The 19,852-nt window shown below is 44.3% G+C and overlaps 1 protein-coding gene across 2 annotated transcripts; it reads right to left on the bottom strand.

Annotated features, from left to right (window-relative positions):
• Window positions 1-3,898: 3,898 nt before the first annotated feature.
• On the bottom strand, window positions 3,899-18,632 carry LOC116940971 (melanoregulin-like). 2 transcript variants are annotated; one of them, XM_032951434.2, is made up of 5 exons: window positions 17,676-18,632; window positions 10,794-11,155; window positions 9,949-10,039; window positions 7,839-8,002; window positions 3,899-6,180 (listed from the first exon to the last, which is right to left on the bottom strand). In XM_032951434.2, exons 1-5 carry the CDS (start codon window positions 17,704-17,706, stop codon window positions 5,878-5,880), a joined length of 951 nt encoding a protein of 316 aa, XP_032807325.2. In that variant the 5' UTR covers window positions 17,707-18,632; the 3' UTR covers window positions 3,899-5,877. The 2 variants fall into 2 exon arrangements, with proteins under 2 accessions (XP_032807325.2, XP_032807326.1); XM_032951435.2 differs by having other exon boundaries at window positions 10,794-10,956; window positions 17,676-18,619.
• Window positions 18,633-19,852: the final 1,220 nt, after the last annotated feature.

Here is a 19,852-nt window from a genome sequence, read left to right as displayed (position 1 = left end):
CGCTCTTGCGTTGGCAAAGGGACTTACGATATTAACATATGGGGGAAAAAACTTAAGTAACATTATTAATAAATAGTGCATAAAGCCTGTCTTAGCCAGGCAAACATTTTCAATACATATAATAATTAACCTGATATGGTTAAACAAAAAAAGTTTACGATCAGACACGAACAACCACTCCAAAAATATTCTTGGTTCTTTCGGTAAAGTCACGTAGAAGGGATATTGTTTCGCTTCTACGTGACTTTACCGAAAGAACCAAGAATATGAATCCCTGCAGTCACGAAAGCTTTAAATCAAAATTTTACTCCAAAAGTGTATTTTTCTGCACAAAAACACAAAAATTGTTGACGACTTGATTCAATTTCACATTTTAAAGATTCTGTTCTCTTTTTTTATTAGAAAGAACAAAAGTTATTAACTGTATTCTCTATGAGGGGAAGCGTCTGTCTTTGATCGTTTTCGAATTATTCAGATTTGAACATCATAAAGTGCGTATTTTTTGGTTCAAACTCGCTTGAATCCGAAATATCTGAAAAACAATAAAAGATAGAACCAATGAATCTCGCTTTAATTTTATTTGAAAGTAACCGCAATCTTATATTTTGAACGGTTTCTGAATGACACGCACAAATATGTTTACGGGGCACTTAAAAAAAAATCGAGGTTTGGGTGCTTTAAAATCCGAAAAAAGTCTGATTTTTGTTCCTGTTTTTGTGTGTGTCCTAAAAGCTACCTTTGAACCACATTTCAGCTTTTTATCTTGTCGGAAAGTACCCTCGAGGTTATTTGAGACAAACAGATTAAGGTCTTTATATAGATACACTAAAATCAATAAATAATAACATTGTCCATCTCGAGTGCTATATAAAGAAAAACAATTATGTCGAGTGTCGCGCATCGCGATGGTGACAGTGTTGACAGTCGTTTCGACCAATCAGCGCGCGGTGTTTGGTGGGCAATGCAACCTTATGACTGCAGCGAAGACTGCATTGGTAAGTGTGAGTATATTTTACAGTACACTTTTATTTTATTTGTGTAATTTTTATTTTATTTTAATGCTGTACAGTAGAAAATACAATATTTTCAATATAAATTGTGATTTATTAACACTTTACATATCGAATATTGGAGTCCTGTGGAACGTACCTCCTGTTTTTTTAGTACATTTTTACGAGAAATAGTGGATCAGTTAACGTCGTTTCAGTTTAAGTAGTGTTTTCCAAGAATTGTAACCCCGAATGAAACTGATAATTCCCGGTGCTGAATAATACTATTTAGAGTTTTTTTCAGGATATTGTCTCGTACTCAAAACCTATTATGGTTATATGGCTTTCACGTGCCTATTTAAAAACGTCATCGTAATACATTAAAAATGTTGAATCCTCATCAGGCCCTATGGTATGAAGTGCAGTTACCCGTTACTCTATATCTGGCCTCAATGTGCTCTGAAGAAGGGCCATTGTCAGAAACGTCATCGCTCATATATACTTTTATTTGAAGGCCACGTGCTACTGATGCATGTGTTAAATGTATTGTAACTTAAATAAGGATTATCTGTGTCGTCTCGTGTCTCGAGCGTCTCGTGCCTTCGCAGACCCCACTAAGCAATGCCCGCAACAATGGGAGATATTTTCATACATTTGATTTAAAATGACAACGTTGTACAGCATCTGTGACGTCAGAAAATTATTTCCATGATTCCCGTCGCAGCCCGCTACCCGGATGTGTTCAAGTCTTTCTCCCCAGTTCTGTCAACTCACCATCAACCACCTCTCCACACGCCCCAGTTATTCTCTCCTATATAGAACTTGCAGAAACTCCCAGGTACCCCATATATCTTCCCAACATTCACATTCATTTTATCCATAAGTCCCCCCCCCCCATCCCTCTTGCCCTTCCAAATAATTAATTAATTCCTGAATAATCATCCTCTGATTCAGATTATAATCCGTTTAAATTGAACATTGTGTCCTTGTTAACCTTATCATGTTTACCAGACTAGTAATACCCGAATACAAACAACCTTCAGTGTGCAGGTAAGGCTGTTTCTGAGTCATCCAGATCAACCAAATCCGCATTCAAATCTCTCTGTTGCAGCACGTGTCTTCAGTCACAAGTAACCCACGCAGCAAAAGCCACTACAGTGAGGGAAAAAAGTATTTGATCCCCGGCTGATTTTGTACGTTTGCCCACTGACAAATAAATTATCAGTCTATAATTGTAATGGTAGGTTTATTTGAACAGTGAGAGACAGAATAACAACAACAAAATCCAGAAAAACGCATGTCAGCAATGTTATGAATTGATTTGCATTTTAATGAGGGAAATAAGTATTTGACCCCTCTGCAAAACATGGCTTAGTACTTGGTGGCAAAACCCTTGTTGGCAATCACAGAGGTCAGACGTTTCTTGTAGTTGGCCACCAGGTTTGCACACGTCTCAGGAGGGATTTTGTCCCACTCCTCTTTGCAGATCTTCTCCAAGTCATTAAGGTTTCGAGGCTGACGTTTGACAACTCGAACCTTCAGCTCCCTCCACAGATTTTCTATGGGATTAAGGTCTGGAGACTGGCTAGGCCACTCCAGGACCTTAATGTACTTCTTCTTGAGCGACTCCTTTGTTGCCTTGGCCGTGTGTTTTGGGTCATTGCCATGCTGGAATACCCATCCACGACCCATTTCCAATGCCCTGGCTGAGGGAAGGAGGTTCTCACCCAAGATTTGATGGTACATGGCCCCGTCCATCGTTCCTTTGATGCGGTGAAGTTGTCCTGTCCCCTTAGCAGAAAAAAAACCCCAAAGCATAATGTTTCCACCTCCATGTTTGACGGTGGGGATGGTGTTCTTGGGGTCATAGGCAGCATTCCTCCTCCTCCAAAAACGGCGAGTTGAGTTGATGCCAAAGAGCTCCATTTTGGTCTCATCTGACCACAACACTTTCACACAGTTGTCCTCTGAATCATTCAGATGTTCATTGGCAAACTTCAGACGGGCATATATATGTGCTTTCTTGAGCAGGGGGACCTTGCGGGTGCTGCAGGATTTCAGTCCGTCACGGCGTAGTGTGTTACCAATTGTTTTCTTGGTGACTATGGTCCCAGCTGCCTTGAGAACATTGACAAGATCCTCCCGTGTAGTTCTGGGCTGATTCCTCACCGTTCTCATGATCATTGCAACTCCACGAGGTGAGATCTTGCATGGAGCCCCAGGCCGAGGGAGATTGACAGTTCTTTTGTGTTTCTTCCATTTGCGAATGATAGCACCAACTGTTGTCACCTTCTCATCAAGCTGCTTGGCAATGGTCTTGTAGCCCATTCCAGCCTTGTGTTGGTCTACAATCTTGTCCCTGACATCCTTGGAGAGCTCTTTGGTCTTGGCCATGGTGGAGAGTTTGGAATCTGATTGATTGATTGCTTTTGTGGACAGGTGTCTTTTATACAGGCAACAAGCTGAGATTAGGAGCACTCCCTTTAAGAGTGTGCTCCTAATCTCAGCTCGTTACCTGTATAAAACACACCTGGGAGCCAGAAACATTTCTGATTGAGAGGGGGTCAAATACTTATTTCCCTCATTAAAATGCAAATCAATTTATAACATTTTTGACATGCGTTTTTCTGGATTTTTTTGTTGTTATTCTGTCTCTCACTGATCAATTAAACCTACCATTAAAATTATACACTGATCATTTCTTCGTCAGTGAGCAAACGTACAAAATCAGCAGGGGATCAAATATTTGTTTCCCTCACTGTACGTCGCCGAGAAATATGCTATGGACATAGCCAAAAGCAGGACGTAAATATATCATTTGATTTTTTGTAGGCATCAATCTACCGGAGTGCTAGAGCAGTAATATATGCGACCAAATGTTGTGATATTTAGAACCGCAAAGGCAAACCTTCCTGTTTCACGTTGAGACACATTTTATTTCAGAGATACTTTAATTTGCAACAATACGCGTGGTTCTTGAAGGGCACATCGCTTATTGTATCTTCATCCTTGTGTCGGTTGTGACATTTTTTTCTGCGTAAAGATAAATAATATATCGTTGCTGAAAATCTAACAAACGACCACTGGTCCGTGGTCATCACTGTGATCATTGTTGGAAATAACAGATGCGTGATTCTAAGCAAAATAAAGTATTAAATACTGCACGTCACGCGCAAACCCTAAACGCCACCATCTAAAGCATCAAGGACAAAAAAGCATGAAGGACAAAAAAAACCCAGAAGAAATCTGAATACCAAGCACTGCATTCTTAATTTAACATTTAAATACATTGAACATCTGTCTCCAAGATTATTTTCTATATCCCCCGCTCTCGCAATATAGCAGCTGCTACACGATGCAACACTCAATGCCTTAGACATTTTAAATGAGCCACCAGCAAATTCTAATATTACGGTCCTATATTTCATTAGACATTCTAGGTTGCAGAATAAAGCAAATTATCTGTACAGCGGCTAGAGATGCGGTGGAATTTAGATGCCACGTAAATCCAAGTTATATCCCTCTTTGTAATACTAAGAGTAAAAAAAAAGCAATCATTGATGATATTATCATTGGTTTGAGTCTGTGGTATGCATGCCGCTTTGTCGCAGTAAAGCATGTGTGACAGCTCGAGATGCGACGAGTAACAGCCGTGCCGGATGCCGTGCGATTGGGAATGACCCGCAGCGCATTTCCAGCTTGGAACGTCTCTTTTGAGGCAATTAAGCAGAAGCTTGCGCTCCAAGACCCGACGCGAAAGCCGAGTGATAATTAGTAATCGTGAACCCGCTGCTAGCCGAGTGCACAGCCACACGACGCTCGCTTCGCGCAATTACATTTCTGCAAAGATAATAAAAAAAACGTGGAATTGTGTGACACGCCAAAAAAAAAAATCGCGTGTCAACATCGGGGTTTTAGGTAATTACAAAAAAAAAACCTCATTTAATATGGAGACTGGGAATAAAAAATAATCTCTGTTAACAGAAATAACAAATTTTGATTCAAAGCTTTCGTGACTGCAGGGATTCATATTCTTGGTTCTTTCGGTAAAGTCACCACGTAGAAGGGAAACAATTAAATAATAAAAATATAAAACAATAACATTCTCACGACGTTTCGACTGCAACACAAGCAATCATCATCAGGTGTGAAAAGCACAGCAAGAAATTTTGTTTTATATTTTTATTATTTTATTGTTTCCCTTCTACGTGACTTTCCCAAAAGAACCAAGAATATAGAAATAACAAAATTATTAATTAGTGGCTAAAACGGGAACGCATCAAAATTTGCCAGACGTCATTGCTCGGGTTGCACGCATGCAGTAACATGTTGACAGACATTTAATGTTGCGCACGTGTGACCCCTGCATGGCAGGGGAAAGTTAATTTTAAACGGACCCCTCGCCACTTGATAAATGCTGCATTTAACACAGTTGCGAAGATTGACATTGATTTTGTTTGTGCTCTACGCGTTCCCCCAAATCTGCATTCATTCCGCACACCTGTAGACAGGTGAATTTGCAAACATTCACTCAGAGCACCTGCATGCAGGTGAAGTGCATGGCCGCATATCCATCACTTGATATCTGCATCCAGGTGGATTTCAAATTGTTTAGTGGGAACATTGGCAAGCAGATTATTCCATATTCTTCACTTGACGCCTGCACGCAGGCAGATTGTATAATTGTTCAATCGGGGCACCTGCATGCAGATGAATTTAATATTTTTATTCATACACCTGTATGAAGGTGGCTTCCAAACGGTACACTCGACACTTGCATGCAGGTGATATATACATAACTCAATGTTCACCGGCATGCAGGTTGACTCTCCGTAGCTCACTCTGCACACCTGCACACGCGTTATTCTCTCTCTATGTATATCTGTGATCACTCGGCACCGCTGTTGGTTCCTGCGGGAGGCTCCTCGCTGCTGCTCTGAGTACCCAGCTCGTCGATGGCAACGTCCGGGGCGGTGCGGCTGATGAAGATGAGGCTGGGTCGACGAGACCTGGCGAATGGGGGGTTCATGCCTCCAGATTCCTGCTCCTTTTTCCCAATCTCCTCTCGCTCCTTCTCTTCGTCATCATCTTGGTCGTCATCATCCTCGTCCTCATCGTCGTCGTCTTTTGGGTACAGGTGCTTTGCCCTCGCCAGAAATGCTTCTCCAATGTCAAGAGTAATCAGGCGGTCCTGCATATCCAAACAAGCAAAAACATGCACGTGTCTTAGGAGCGTTCTATAATTCGTTTCATGTAAAGAAATCTGAATACCAAGCACTGTATTCTTAATTTAACATTTAAATACATTGAACATCTGTCTCCAATATTATTTTCCATATCTCCCGCTCTCGCAATATAGCAGCTGCTACACGATGCAACAGTGGATGAACAACGAGCTGTAGATTATCACATTGTTACAATCATCACCGCCACGCTTGGCTGTGCGGGTTTTTTGAAGAGTGGGGGAGGTGTCATAGCCGTTTCAGATATCAATCACCACTCATCAGGTTAGCTGTGGCTAGGAATCAAACTCATGTTGCCAGGTTCCGATTGCACTATATTGCTGTACCATTATCATTATTTTACATTTCAAGACGACGCAGCAAAGGTGATCACAGGGCACCAATAACCCTTGGTGACACCATTTCACAGTCTCTCGTCGCAAAAGCTTTACTTTCCAAACAAACATTTCCAGTCGTATATCTCAATTCCGTCTGTGCCGTTAGGAGATTGTGCAGAGGTGTAAATCTAAAAAAAAATGCACGGGTGAGGGAATGAGGACAGAGGTTTAACCTTCAACATCCTCTCTTGCTGCACTCTCCTGGTTCCACACCGCGGCGTGTAGACATTTGTTTTTTTGTACCGTGTTAGCAGCACATCGGTTACTGTGGCTCATTGACTTCTCTATGCAAGGCGCCTTATTTGTCACTGATAATTGTCCAGGTCGCTGGTAAGGCTTGGAGTAGGCACGTGACTGGTAGCCACCACGGCCAAAGCGGTAGGCACGCTGATTGCGTTGTGCCGGGTGTGAGAAGAGAGCGCTGAATTTTCCAGGTTGCCCACCCGGAAGGACCCGGCTAGAATGTAGTCCTGATTATAGGGAGGTATGATCTGTTACTAAATATAATGATACAACCCGCATTTGTCTGCCGGAAATCCAGTTATTGCCCGTTAAAATGAGTACCACTGCAGATAGCATTAGGATTTAGGTACGAGTACTGCCCAATTGTCAATTCGCTGCTGGATGAGGGCCTCCCCATGCTGTGTGGTTCATAGGGGGTTATTTGATCATCATTCCCCATGCTGATCAGTGCAGGTTGGTGAAGGCAGAGGAGCATTTACGTGGGGAATAGTACACTGCAATGTATGTATGTTGAACAACATTGCATGTTGAGACTTGATTCGAAGCTTTCGTGACTGCAGGAATTACTCTTTGTTTTTTTTCGGTAAAGTCACGTTTTTTGGTTGGGAGGGAGTGGGAGTGTAGAAAGCTGCAAGGGTAGAGAGGCAAATGAGACAGTAGTGTGGTTAAGATGGAAGCAAACATTCCTGATGACTCAAAGTTATTCAAAGGTAGTGGAGATCACAAAAGTCCGAAGGCTAGGCTTGTACAGCGATAGGGTCTCGGCGGTGCAATGAACCAGAAAGGAGGAATTTGAGGCCCCACTTTGTGGGAAATTGAATGGTCATTTTACTCATAGACTATCCCTTACCATAGGAATGTGAAATTACCACCACTTGGCTCAGGACCACAAAACGAGATGAACTCGAAATCGATTGCTTGTTTTAACAGGGACATACTCTGACTCTCCGTGCACGGGGTATGTATGTGTTTGTCGCTCAACTCACCAGAACGAATATATATCTCTCAGGAGGGCCCGAGATATCCTTGAAGATGCTGGTGTCCTCGGCCAGAAGCTGCAGAATCTCCTTGGCTCTGGTGACATTCTTCATGTTGTTGAGTGAGCTGGAGCCTGTGACGGACAGGAGGGTGTCTGCCTCCTTCTCGAATCCTGTGGGAGGATGAACCGTGGTATCCTTTGTTTACACCGGGGTGACGATGCTGCAGCAGGGTGAAGTATGGTCAAATCGATCACCCCCCCCACCAAAAATATATACAAAAGTGTATTTCTATGATTTTTGCATGGTGTACAGTCTGGAAAGTACCCACATGGCAAATTTCAAGTTTGTTGCATGTCGGGAAGTACGCTAAACATTTTGAACAGACACACATAATCACAAATTTCCCTTATATATCTAGAGATTATAGGGGATTCAGAATGGGCGTACACTTAGGGTGGCTCGACCTTTTCTCACGTCTCATTTTTAAACCTCATTTCACCATTGACCTGTCAACTTGTTACTGAATACACACGATGGCAGTAGCAGTCGACTGATGCCAAAGCTTTATCATTAATGCACGGCTTTATTGGCACCCCTCTGCCAGTAGAGGCAATAACGGCACATCTAAACATAACCTACTTTCACCCCGTCTGCATATGAATATTTGCCAGCATTTTTTTTGTTTATAAACTGATGCTTCACGGCTGGATGATGACGGTGTTAATGCTGAGAGATGTTGTTACAACACCCTATGATGCTGGCACTCTGTTATCGATCAATTTAAGGCCCCCATAAACAGTATGAAGGGATTTATTATTTTATATTTTATCTCGAGTGGGGTTTTCAACCTCGTTGTGTTCCTGGGTGCCTGGAGACTAAGACGATAAAAGCAGCTGATCATCTCCTTGTTCGTGGGGGTTGGTGGGAGTGGGGGGGTTGCACGGACAGAAGTTAAAGCTGCAGCTCTGCAATTGCTTTCTCCCGCCATTGCTGGTGGAAAGGCCTCTCCGCTCGTAGAGAGTCCCTAATAGAGGGTGTTTTGACCTACTTTTCACATTGGCCAGGTGAGGTGTGAGTACTCACACTTTACCCCACCACGGGTAAATTGGGCAGGATGGATGGGGTTAATTCCCTAGGCAAACCATCTTTGGCACTGGCTTTAAAATAACAGTGAACTGTGCAGCCTATTTTATGGTAAAGCATATTGAAATTATTTCAAAACCGCAAAACGTCTAAACATTTATATATTTTTTTTATTGTAAATATCTGGCATCCCTCTTGCAAGAAATCTCTGTTTCCTCTAAATTGGCGATCCATGATAAACGGGATGCATTGTTTGACAAATCTGAGTGCAAATGCTTTTAATAACTGTTTTTATCGAATATGTTACATTATTTTCATAAGTTAAGATTTTCTTACGCAAATCTCTTTTTTTAAGCATGCAAGTTTCACGTTGTGCAGTTCTTCAAAGGGTGGTTAGTAGCTCTTCGACCTCCTAACCAGGAGGTCGAAAAGCAAAGTTCGGTCTCCCGGGTGGCATTAGTTTCCACACCAAGTAATCGTTGACCACAATTGGCAAAGCACGCTTCACAGGGAGAACCACATATGCGGCTGCCACCATCCATAATCCATCCCTATTGATGATGGATGGTGCATTTGTCTTTAATCTCGTTTTGTGTTGCAACCCAGATCCCCTTTTGAAAGCAAAGACTGTAAAATTGTAACATATCGTGACCTAATTTAAAACAACAGCTCTGTTTGTTACCACGGCAAGAGGCCTGTGTTTTTCAATTCCCGACTCTGGTAGCTTTCTGTGTGGCGTTTGTATATTCTCCCCCTGTTCTGCATGGCTTTCGTCTATGCTGCCATAGCTAAACAATGCAACTGGTATTAGTCAAATATCCCAGTGCTGGCAAAAAATGTTATCAATTAGGATTACACATAGCAACATCACCCCTTACTGTAAAAACTTACTGCAAAAATAGACCTAATGACACTTTTCTGGGTAAACAAGAGTAAAAATAATAATAATAATTTGAGAGTATTGGACCCTCTACACTTCGATGTTTTTGGGCCCCTAAATGAGAGACACCGAACTTAAGGACACCGCACCCACCAAGATAGGAGAGTATCATCCTCCAACGGTCTTTGACGTCACGCCGCACCTGGCGCAGCATGCCGATGTCCACACTCAGCTTCCGCCAGCCCTGCCAACGTGGGAATAACGGAGAGGGGAGGGACTCCGGTCAGTTGCAGTCCCCAATAATTCCAATTTGTATTGTGTACAGGTGTAGAATGACGCATCGATTCATTGAATCACACCGAGCTCTAAGTGTACGATACAAGCATTGAGTTGCGTGTGCAAAGAATTGATGTTAGATTCGCGAATGCTGTATGTAATGGGTTCGTGACGCCCCTGCAGCCGAACAGGTAAGTCATGGAATAATTATTTCACTGCACCAGGGTCCTAGCCAGCCGGGGTTCGATTCCTGATAATGTAACGCCAGTGATAGATAATATCTCCAGAACGGATGTGGCAGTTTCCTAAATCACTTTCAAATGGTGCATCGTGATCAATAATTAGCACACAGCAGTGGGAATGGCCATGCCACCATGTCGTATTTCATTGCAATCAGTACCGTATTGACCTCCAAACTCTTTAATTCGTCTGACCGCCATCTCTTGCGTTGCCTCTCTTTCTGATCCTCCTTTCTTTCGCTCGCCACTCCCATGTTAATTTTGTCTCTCATCTCTCGTCAGTTGTTCTCATGACGTGTCCTGCCACATTTCCACTCGATTTATTTCGCTTTAACAGCATCATTGGCGAGCCATGTTACTTTGCTTATTTATTCATTCCTCCTGAACCTATTTTCTTCGAATACTTCTCTCGGCAGATCACCAGCAAGGATTCGGTGAAACACTGAACCCTGGTGGGAACGTCACTTACAGCTTGCCACCTACCTCGGAGCCCCGACGAGTGTGCTCCAGGCGCTGGAGTTTGTTGAAAAGCTCTCGGTCCTCGTCAGTGGCCGTGTGGGACCGGTCGTGGGGCTCGTGCCAGAGGTTTGCCAGGTCCTCGCGCTGTCGCTGCGACTCCATGCCATAGTAGAGTGGCAACACCTCCCTGCGTCGGTGGCGGTGTTGGTTGGTGGTTGTGGTGAGCCCGTGGTCGGTCGTTGACGGTTGTGTATGTGGTTGTGGTTGTGGTAGTTCGATTGGGTGATTGTGTGGTTGTCGATGGTCATGGTGGTGGTTGTGGTCGTAGTGTGTGGTCGTGGTGGTGGTAACGGTGTGTTGATTGTATTGATAGTCGTGGTCATATGCTTGTGGTGATTTGGTTGGGGTAATTGTGGTGGTGGTTATTTTTGCGGTGGTCATGGTTGTATGATTGTCGTAATGTATTTATGGGGGTGGTCATTATGATGGTGGTGGTGGTGATGACAGTGGTGTGCGTGGTGGTGTGTGATGGCAGCAATTGTACAGTGAGGGGAAAAAAAGTATATGATCCCCTTTTGATTTTGTACGTTTGCCCACTGACAAAGAAATGATCAGTCTATAATTTTAATGGTAGGTTTATTTGAACAGTGAGAGACAGAATAACAACAACACAATTCAGAAAAACGCATGTCAAAAATGTTATAAATTGATTTGCATTTTAATGAGGGAAATAAGTATTTGACCCCTCTACAAAACATGACTTAGTACTTGGTGGCAAAACCCTTGTTGGCAATCACAGAGGTCAGACGTTTCTTGTAGTTGGCCACCAGGTTTGCACACATCTCAGGAGGGATTTTGTCCCACTCCTCTTTGCAGATCTTCTCCAAGTCATTAAGGTTTCGAGGCTGACGTTTGGCAACTCGAACCTTCAGCTCCCTCCACAGATTTCTATGGGATTAAGGTCTGGAGACTGGCTAGGCCACTCCAGGACCTTAATGTGCTTCTTCTTGAGCCACTCCTTTGTTGCCTTGGCCGTGTGTTTTGGGTCATTGTCATGTTGGAATACCCATCCACGACCCATTTTCAATGCCCTGGCTGAGGGAAGGAGGTTCTCACCCAAGATTTGACGGTACATGGCCCCGTCCATCGTCCCTTTGATGCGGTGAAGTTGTCCTGTCCCCTTAGCAGAAAAACACCCCCAAAGCATAATGTTTACACCTCCATGTTTGACGGTGGGGATGGTGTTCTTGGGGTCATTGGCAGCATTCCTCCTCCTCCAAACACGGAGAGTTGAGCTGATGCCAGAGAGCTCCATTTTGGTCTCATCTGACCACAACACTTTCACCCAGTTGTCCTCTGAATCATTCAGATGTTCATTGGCAAACTTCAGACGGGCATGTATATGTGCTTTCTTGAGCAGGGGGACCTTGCGGGCGCTGCAGGATTTCAGTCCTTCACGGCGTAGTGTGTTACTAATTGTTTTCTTGGTGACTATGGTCCCAGCTGCCTTGAGATCATTGACAAGATCCTCCCGTGTAGTTCTGGGCTGATTCCTCACCGTTCTCATGATCATTGCAACTCCACGAGGTGAGATCTTGCATGGAGTCCCAGGCCGAGGGAGATTGACAGTTCTCTTTTGTGTTTCTTCCATTTGCGAATAATCGCACCAACTGTTGTCACCTTCTCACCAAGCTGCTTGGCAATGGTCTTGTAGCCCATTCCAGCCTTGTATAGGTCTACAATCTTGTCCCTGACATCCTTGGACAGCTCTTTGGTCTTGGCCATGGTGGAGAGTTTGGAATCTGATTGATTGATTGCTTCTGTGGACAGGTGTCTTTTATACAGGTAACAAGCTGAGATTAGGAGCACTCCCTTTAAGAGTGTGCTCCTAATCTCAGCTCGTTACCTGTATAAAAGACACCTGGGAGCCAGAAATCTTTTTGAATGAGAGGGGGTCAAACACGTATTTCCCCCATTAAAATGCAAATCAATTTATAACATTTGTGACATGCGTTTTTCTGGATTTTGTTGTTGTTATTCTGTCTCTCACTGTTTAAATAAACCTACCATTCAAATTATAGACTGATAATTTCTTTGTCAGTGGGCAAACGTACAAAATCAGCAGGGGATCAAATACTTTTTTCCCTCACTGTAGCAGCAGTGGTATGGGTGGTGATGGGGTCATATTCTCCATTATACTATACATTTCTGCACAGTCCCCAACACAGTATCGGCACAAATGTAGACTCACATGTCCACACGTTAATATGCACAGACAACAGCCTATTGCGACTCGGAGCCTGTTAACGCATTGGATTGCCACCTCTTTTGCAAGGAAGACTCGCGACCACAATACGTTAATGGTATAAGGGTTTTCAAATATGTCCCGCTCTACGCATGCTTGGTATGGCCAGTCCCACTGCTGTGTGTCAATCCACTGCTGGATGAGGGCCTCCTCTCGCTGTGCTGGTCATGGGGGATATTTGACCATATTTCACCACACCAGTCAGTGGGGGGTTGGTGAAGGTGTGGGGGAGGGGGGGGAGAGCACGACAGGTATAGCCGCTCTCGTGCTAAAACGAATCTACTGCTGTGCATAGTGATAACCCCATTCCAATCCCATTGTCAAGGCTCCAAGTCTGCTTGGCTCTGAACATCGAATGAGATTGGGCACATCGCTGGGTGATTGTTCGAATATATCTGGGACGTCCTCTCTGACGCAGTCGTTTTACGCGGTCTCCACGTCCACGTGACAGCGGGTGGCGCACTTATAAGAAAATGTATTTATACAGGGTGTTTCAAAAAATATGGACCCAATTTCAAAGCAGTATATTTCACGATGGCAACATGTTACAATTACACAAAAAGTTACAAACGGTTTAATGCGTTATCAAGTTTTACTAACCATTTTATAAATGCTCTGTGCTCTCCACCTGCTGTACGGGCAACATCGAGACGATACTCTTTGGTTCTATTTGGTAAAGTCACGTAGGTAAAAAAAAATAAAACAACAAAAATCACGACGTTTCGGCCACAACACAAGTGGCCTTCATCAGGTGAAGGGACCATGCTGTCACGAAGACAGCGTTGGAATCAAGAAAGTCAAGCCAGGTCGCGTCCTTTAAGCTGTGTGGGAGGAGGGAACCAAACGCTTTGACAAAGGAATTAGCATAAAGTGCTTATCGAACACTTAACACGGGGGGGAAGAGGGAGGGGAATTTGACAAGGCAAGCGTTGTGTTGAAGGGAAATAAGCTGCTGTGAAAGTTTAGTATATCACTTCTTGGATAAATATACTGTACCATTGAAAATTAGTTGAATGATTGGTATGATTTAGAACATCTTTCAATGATTGCTTAATTTGAAACCATCTTCTCGGTTGAAATTGTGTCTGTGTTTGTAAATCTGAATTGCCTCGTGGACATATCTTTGATAAAAACCCGTGGGTTTGCAGAGAACCTTGGTATCGGAGAAAACTATATCGTGATCACCCACAGCGTTGTAACAGTGGTCAGCTACGGCAGAAGAATTCGTTCTGCTGTGTTTCAAATCTGATTTGTGCTCGCGAATTCGGTCAGAGACATGTCGCTTCGTCTCCCCGATATAGCAATCACCGCAGGTACAACTCAATTTGTAAACCCCGGGGTACTGTAAGTCAGGAATGACATCCTTCACGGATGGGATCAGATCACAAATTTTGTGTACTGTATTGAACCGAACTTGGATCTTGTGTTTGTTTAGAATTTTGGAAATCTTTTTAGTAACGCCTGCTATATATGGTAGTGTGATGGTTTTGACCGGAGTGTCAAGTGGTTGTTTCTGTATGGTAGGAGAAACAGCTTGGCGGATGGTACGGTCAGAGTATCCGTTTCTCTTCAGGGCCAGGTGTACATGTTTTAATTCACTGGTCAGGTGGTGTTGATCCGAAATGCAATGAGCCCTATGGTATAAAGTTTTGATCAGAGAATTATTTTGAGCTGGGTGGTGGTGGGAATCAGGTTTCAAGTAGGAATCTGTGTGGATGGGTTTCCTGTAGACAGAATGCCTCAATGAGCCATCAGGTCTCCTCTCAAAGAGACCATCTAAGAATGGTAGCTTGCCATCTTTCTCCACTTCCATGGTGAATTTGATGGAAGGATGTCTGGAATTGATGTGGTGTAGGAAAAGGTTCAGAGCTGGGAGGCCATGTGGACAAATGACGAAAGTGTCATCCACATATCTCTTCCACAGGGAAGGTCTGAGGGTGGAAGTCTGGATGGCGTCCGATTCAAATTTCTCCATGAAAACATTGGCTATCACTGGTGACAAGGGGGAACCCATGGGAGTACCCTCATTTTGCTTGTAGAAGGAACCATTCCAAGTAAAGTAGGTGTTGGTGAGGCAGTGCCTGACCAGCGTAGGTACCTCGGGGTCAGGCACTGCCTTACCAACACCTACTTTACTTGGAATGGTTCCTTCTACAAGCAAAATGAGGGTACTCTCATGGGTTCCCCTTGTCACCAGTGATAGCCAATGTTTTCATGGAGAAATTTGAATCGGACGCCACCCAGACTTCCACCCTCAGACCTTCCCTGTGGAAGAGATATGTGGATGACACTTTCGTCATTTGGCCACATGGCCTGCCAGCTCTGAACCTTTTCCTACACCACATCAATTCCAGACATCCCGCCATCAAATTCACCATGGAAGTGGAGAAAGATGGCAAGCTACCATTCTTAGATGTTCTGTTTGAGAGGAGACCTGATGGCTCATTGGGGCATTCTGTCTACAGGAAACCCACTCACACAGATTCCTACTTGAAACCTGATTCCCACCACCACCCAGCTCAAAATAATTCTCTCATCAAAACGTTATACCATAGGGCTCATTGCATTTCGGACCAGCACCACCTGACCAGTGAATTAAAACATGTACACCTGGCCCTCAAGAGAAACGGATACTCTGACCGTACCATCCGCCAAGGTTTCTCCTACCATACAGAAACAACCACTTAATACTCCGGTCAAAACCATCACACTACCATATATAGCAGGCGTTACTAAAAAGATTTCAAAAATTCTAAACAAACACAAGTCCGGTTCAATACAGTACACAAAATTCGTGATCTGATCCCATCCGTGAATTATGTCATTCCTGACTTACAGTACCCCGGGGTTTACAAATTGAGTTGTACCTGCGGTGATTGCTATATCGGGGAGACGAAGCGACATGTATTTGACCGAATTCGCGAGCACAAATCAGATTTGAAACACGGCAGAACGAATTCTTCTGCCGTAGCTGATCACTGTTACAACGCTGTGGGTGATCACGATATAGTGTTCTCCGATACCCAGGTCCTTTGCAAACCCACAGGTTGTCATCAAAGATTTGTCCACGAGGCAATTCAGATTTAAAAACACAGACACAATTTCAACCTAGAAGATGGTTTCAAATTAAGCAATCATTGGAAATATGTTCTAAATCATACCAAACATCAAACTAATTTCAATGGTACAGTATATTTATCCAGTAGTGATATTCCAAACTTTCACAGCAGCTTATTTCCCTTCAACACAACGCTTGCATTGTCAAATTCCCCTCCCCCCCCCCCCCCCCCCCCGTGTTAAGTGTTCGATCAGCACTTTATGCTAATTCCTTTGTCAAAGCGTTTGGTTCCCTCCTCCCACACAGCTTAAAGGACGCGACCTGGCTTGACTTTCTTGATTCCAACGCTGTCTTCGTGACAGCATGGTCCCTTCACCTGATGAAGGCCACTTGTGTTGTGGCCGAAACGTCGTGATTTTTGTTGTTTTATTTTTTTTTACCTACGTGACTTTACCGATTAGAACCAAAGAGTATGGGTCCTTGCAGTCACGAAAGCTTCAAATCTAGAATCGAGACGATAGTTGAATTCGTCCCAAACGCCTCTCAAAGTGTCTTCTTCCACTGCAGCCAACGCTGCCGTGATTCTGTTTTTGAGGTCATCCAGATTAGTCGCTAATGGTGGCACAAAATCACGGTCTTTTGTGCTACCATGCTCTTTGACATTGGCGGATCAATGCCAAAACGTCGTTGAAACGCACGCTGCACCGCAATTACGGATTCAGTCTTACTGAACTGCAGAACGCAAAATGCGCTGTGTTGCGGGGGTCACCGTCTTGCCAATGACCGAGGCTAGGGGCTGTTTGTGCGCTGGGAGAGGCATCTAGTAGTAATTATTTGAAACTCTACGCCCCGCCCTTCCAAGTGGTAAGAGTTTCATTCATGGGCGGTTCGTGGTTGCAGAGATATAGCGATTTCAAATCGGGTCCATCTTTTTAAAACACCCTGTATATTTGTCAAGCAGTGACCGGAATCGAACTGTTGTCTGCTTGCACGGTGGTCTAGCGGCCAGTGGCTCTTAATCAAGCTATGCTATATATACGACACCGTATACTGTCAAAAAAAGTTGTGTGGGTATTTCTAATGTTTGGCTTGAGTGTCATTGTCTTGGTTCAAGATGACACAGCATTGTGGGTAATTTCCTACCTTCATACAAAAAGTAAATTTTAGCAGTCGTGATCTGTGTAGATACATTTTTCAAAGTCTCCACTTTGAGGGTTCTCACCTACCACCAGAAGCCCAGCGCCCCGTACCCAGCCAGCCACTAGCCACCCACCCACTGATCCCTTCTCCTCACTCCCTGACGGGTCCAGCAGAGGCAGGCAGCGTGGGTTGGTGCGAACTGTCATCGCTGACGTTCAAAGTCAGGTTTGCATGGAGTCAGTATCAGCATCAACCCCGCTGTTTTTTTGCACGTCGCCTATATTTAGAAAGCTGTAATGCGTAGTCACCCACGGTTACATAGGACAGAATAGGTTTAAAAAATAAAACATGTGTTTACATCGCAAACCGATGGAATATTGCAAGAGGTTGTTGAATTTGTTACCTGATGAGCGGCTCTTTCTTGCGTAGGTCATTCCTGTCCTCGCAGTTGAAGCAGCACAGAAGTGAAAAGGTCCCCATGGGTGGGATATTAATTTATGAGGGGCTTACAGGCACAAAAAGCAGCTGTCCTCACGGACTCGCTCACTCACTGACTCACCTCCAATTAGCACGGTTGGCCACGTACGGTGCGAAAGAAGTCCAAAATACATGCAACTCACAAAGTAATTGACTGGCTCACTAACTCACTCACTCGCAATCTCACAACCCAACTCACTGACTCATTAATTCACTAACTATATCTACTCGCTCACCCAGTCACTACTTACTCTTGCGTGCGATGCACTTTCAAACGCTACGAATTGCCCAGGAATAACGAAGGGACTTGTAATTAAGACACTGCGCGCACACAAGCTTGGAAATGCCCTCTACGCTGGCCTGTAAGGCTCGTGATTGTATTCTCTCACTCTTTATCTTCGTCGCTCAGGCTCACACACTTCTGATGATTTTTGGTCACCGTCTAAAATACAACCTCGGGTGTTTGTACTGTTCCCGACTGATCTGTGCAATATAGAATTGCATTAAAAATCCATGATGCTCTATAAAACTAATAATAACAATAGTATGTATATAGCGAGAAATAAACACCCGCAGGCAGTAGTGCGAGATCTGAAATTGATCGCAAAAAGCCCAGCAGCGGTGTTGTGGGAGGACGCCAGTGACCGAAGCCAAACAGAAGTAATAGGTTTCCCCACCAACACAATACTTTAAAAAAAAGCACACAGCCACGGTTATATTTGCTTGTGTAATTTGATTTTAGCCTTTCCCCTGCTACTCCGCGAGACTCGCTCTCTGCAGCTGCAGGCTGGGGCGAGGATGATAACGTTGTGGGTGGGTGGCTACGCGCAGCTGAGTGGATTTTTATATCCACCTTAGCATGGGCGGTGCCTCTTTCTCACGAGGACGCCGGCGCCTTCAATGGGGCCTTTGTCGTTTAGTCGCCGCCAGGCACCGCGGAACGTAATGTCCAGGCTGCGTGATCCTCGTTCCAGTTTCTAATCATAAACACCGCTCACATGGACATCGCGTCCGAACGCCAAACATACATGTATTTCATTACCCAGGAAAGCCACTAATCGGTCTCGACATTCATCCGCGTGAGGGTCACGCTTTAGGTTGTTTGTCCCGACGACTCCGTTTTCATATCTCCGATGTGTCATTGCGCTACTGCTGTTTAAATGTTCTTCTTCTTCTTTCGTACGGCTGCTGATGTCGATGCACAGCAACGGCTACAATTTCGCATTCAGGTGGTCGAGCCAGACAACCGCGTCAGGAGCAGTAGCGGAATGTGTCATCGCCACGATGTCTCCTTCGTATTTGTGGATCGGGGGCATTGTGTCGTGAAATGTTGCACGGTCTGTTTTGAATGACCACAGTCGCACATTGGAAAGTTGTTAATTTTCCATTTGAACGTATCGGCGGTTCACCGGTGTGCGATGTATATAAAAAAAACACAGAAAAGCACATCTTTCGCAATAACTTTTTGTTAGTTTTTTTTATTTTCTCGCGATTCGCAACGCCGGTCAGAAAATCTTGCGGGGTGTTCATCAAAATCAGTTCTCGTGGCGTCGAAGCAGTCGCAAGGCGAATGTGGTGAGCGGCTGAACACGAAGAAGCTTTACGGTCTGTTGCTGTATCGCAGCACCCAGCCTGATGATGATTGGCCGCTCTGTGTTTTGGATCGTGCCCTAGACTTGGTTGGAGAATTCGGGTGCGGGGTTATGGTTCGAGTAATACGAGCACTGAGCTTTCATGAAGAATTCTGCATCTATTGGAAAACCTTGTCCTTAAATAGCATTTGGTTGTTCACGAGAGATGTATATATGTTGACCTCATTTATTGTTGCCATGGCAATAAACCTAAACCAACCCTAACGATCCTAAAGCTCTACTTGCCGTACTATCCATCGGCGGTTCAAGACGACGACGATGATGATGATGCTCCAGTCCCACCTCTGGCTCGTACAGCAACGCAAGAAAGCTACTGCTGCTGCTCCTGCTCCAGGCGCTCGCTCTCCTGGTCGGCCCAAAAAAATCGCGTGTCCCCGACATAAATCAGCGGTCAATATTGACCCTTCTTTAGCAAGTTTCAGTAGACCGAATAAACCTTCGAATTGAGTCC

Source organism: Petromyzon marinus, chromosome 10 (assembly GCF_048934315.1).
Source record: "Petromyzon marinus isolate PM22_M1 ecotype Great Lakes invasive population chromosome 10, UKy_Petmar_22M1.pri1.0, whole genome shotgun sequence".
Classification (NCBI taxonomy): Eukaryota; Metazoa; Chordata; class Hyperoartia; order Petromyzontiformes; family Petromyzontidae; genus Petromyzon; species Petromyzon marinus.
This window is presented reverse-complemented; position numbering and strand designations above follow the sequence as displayed.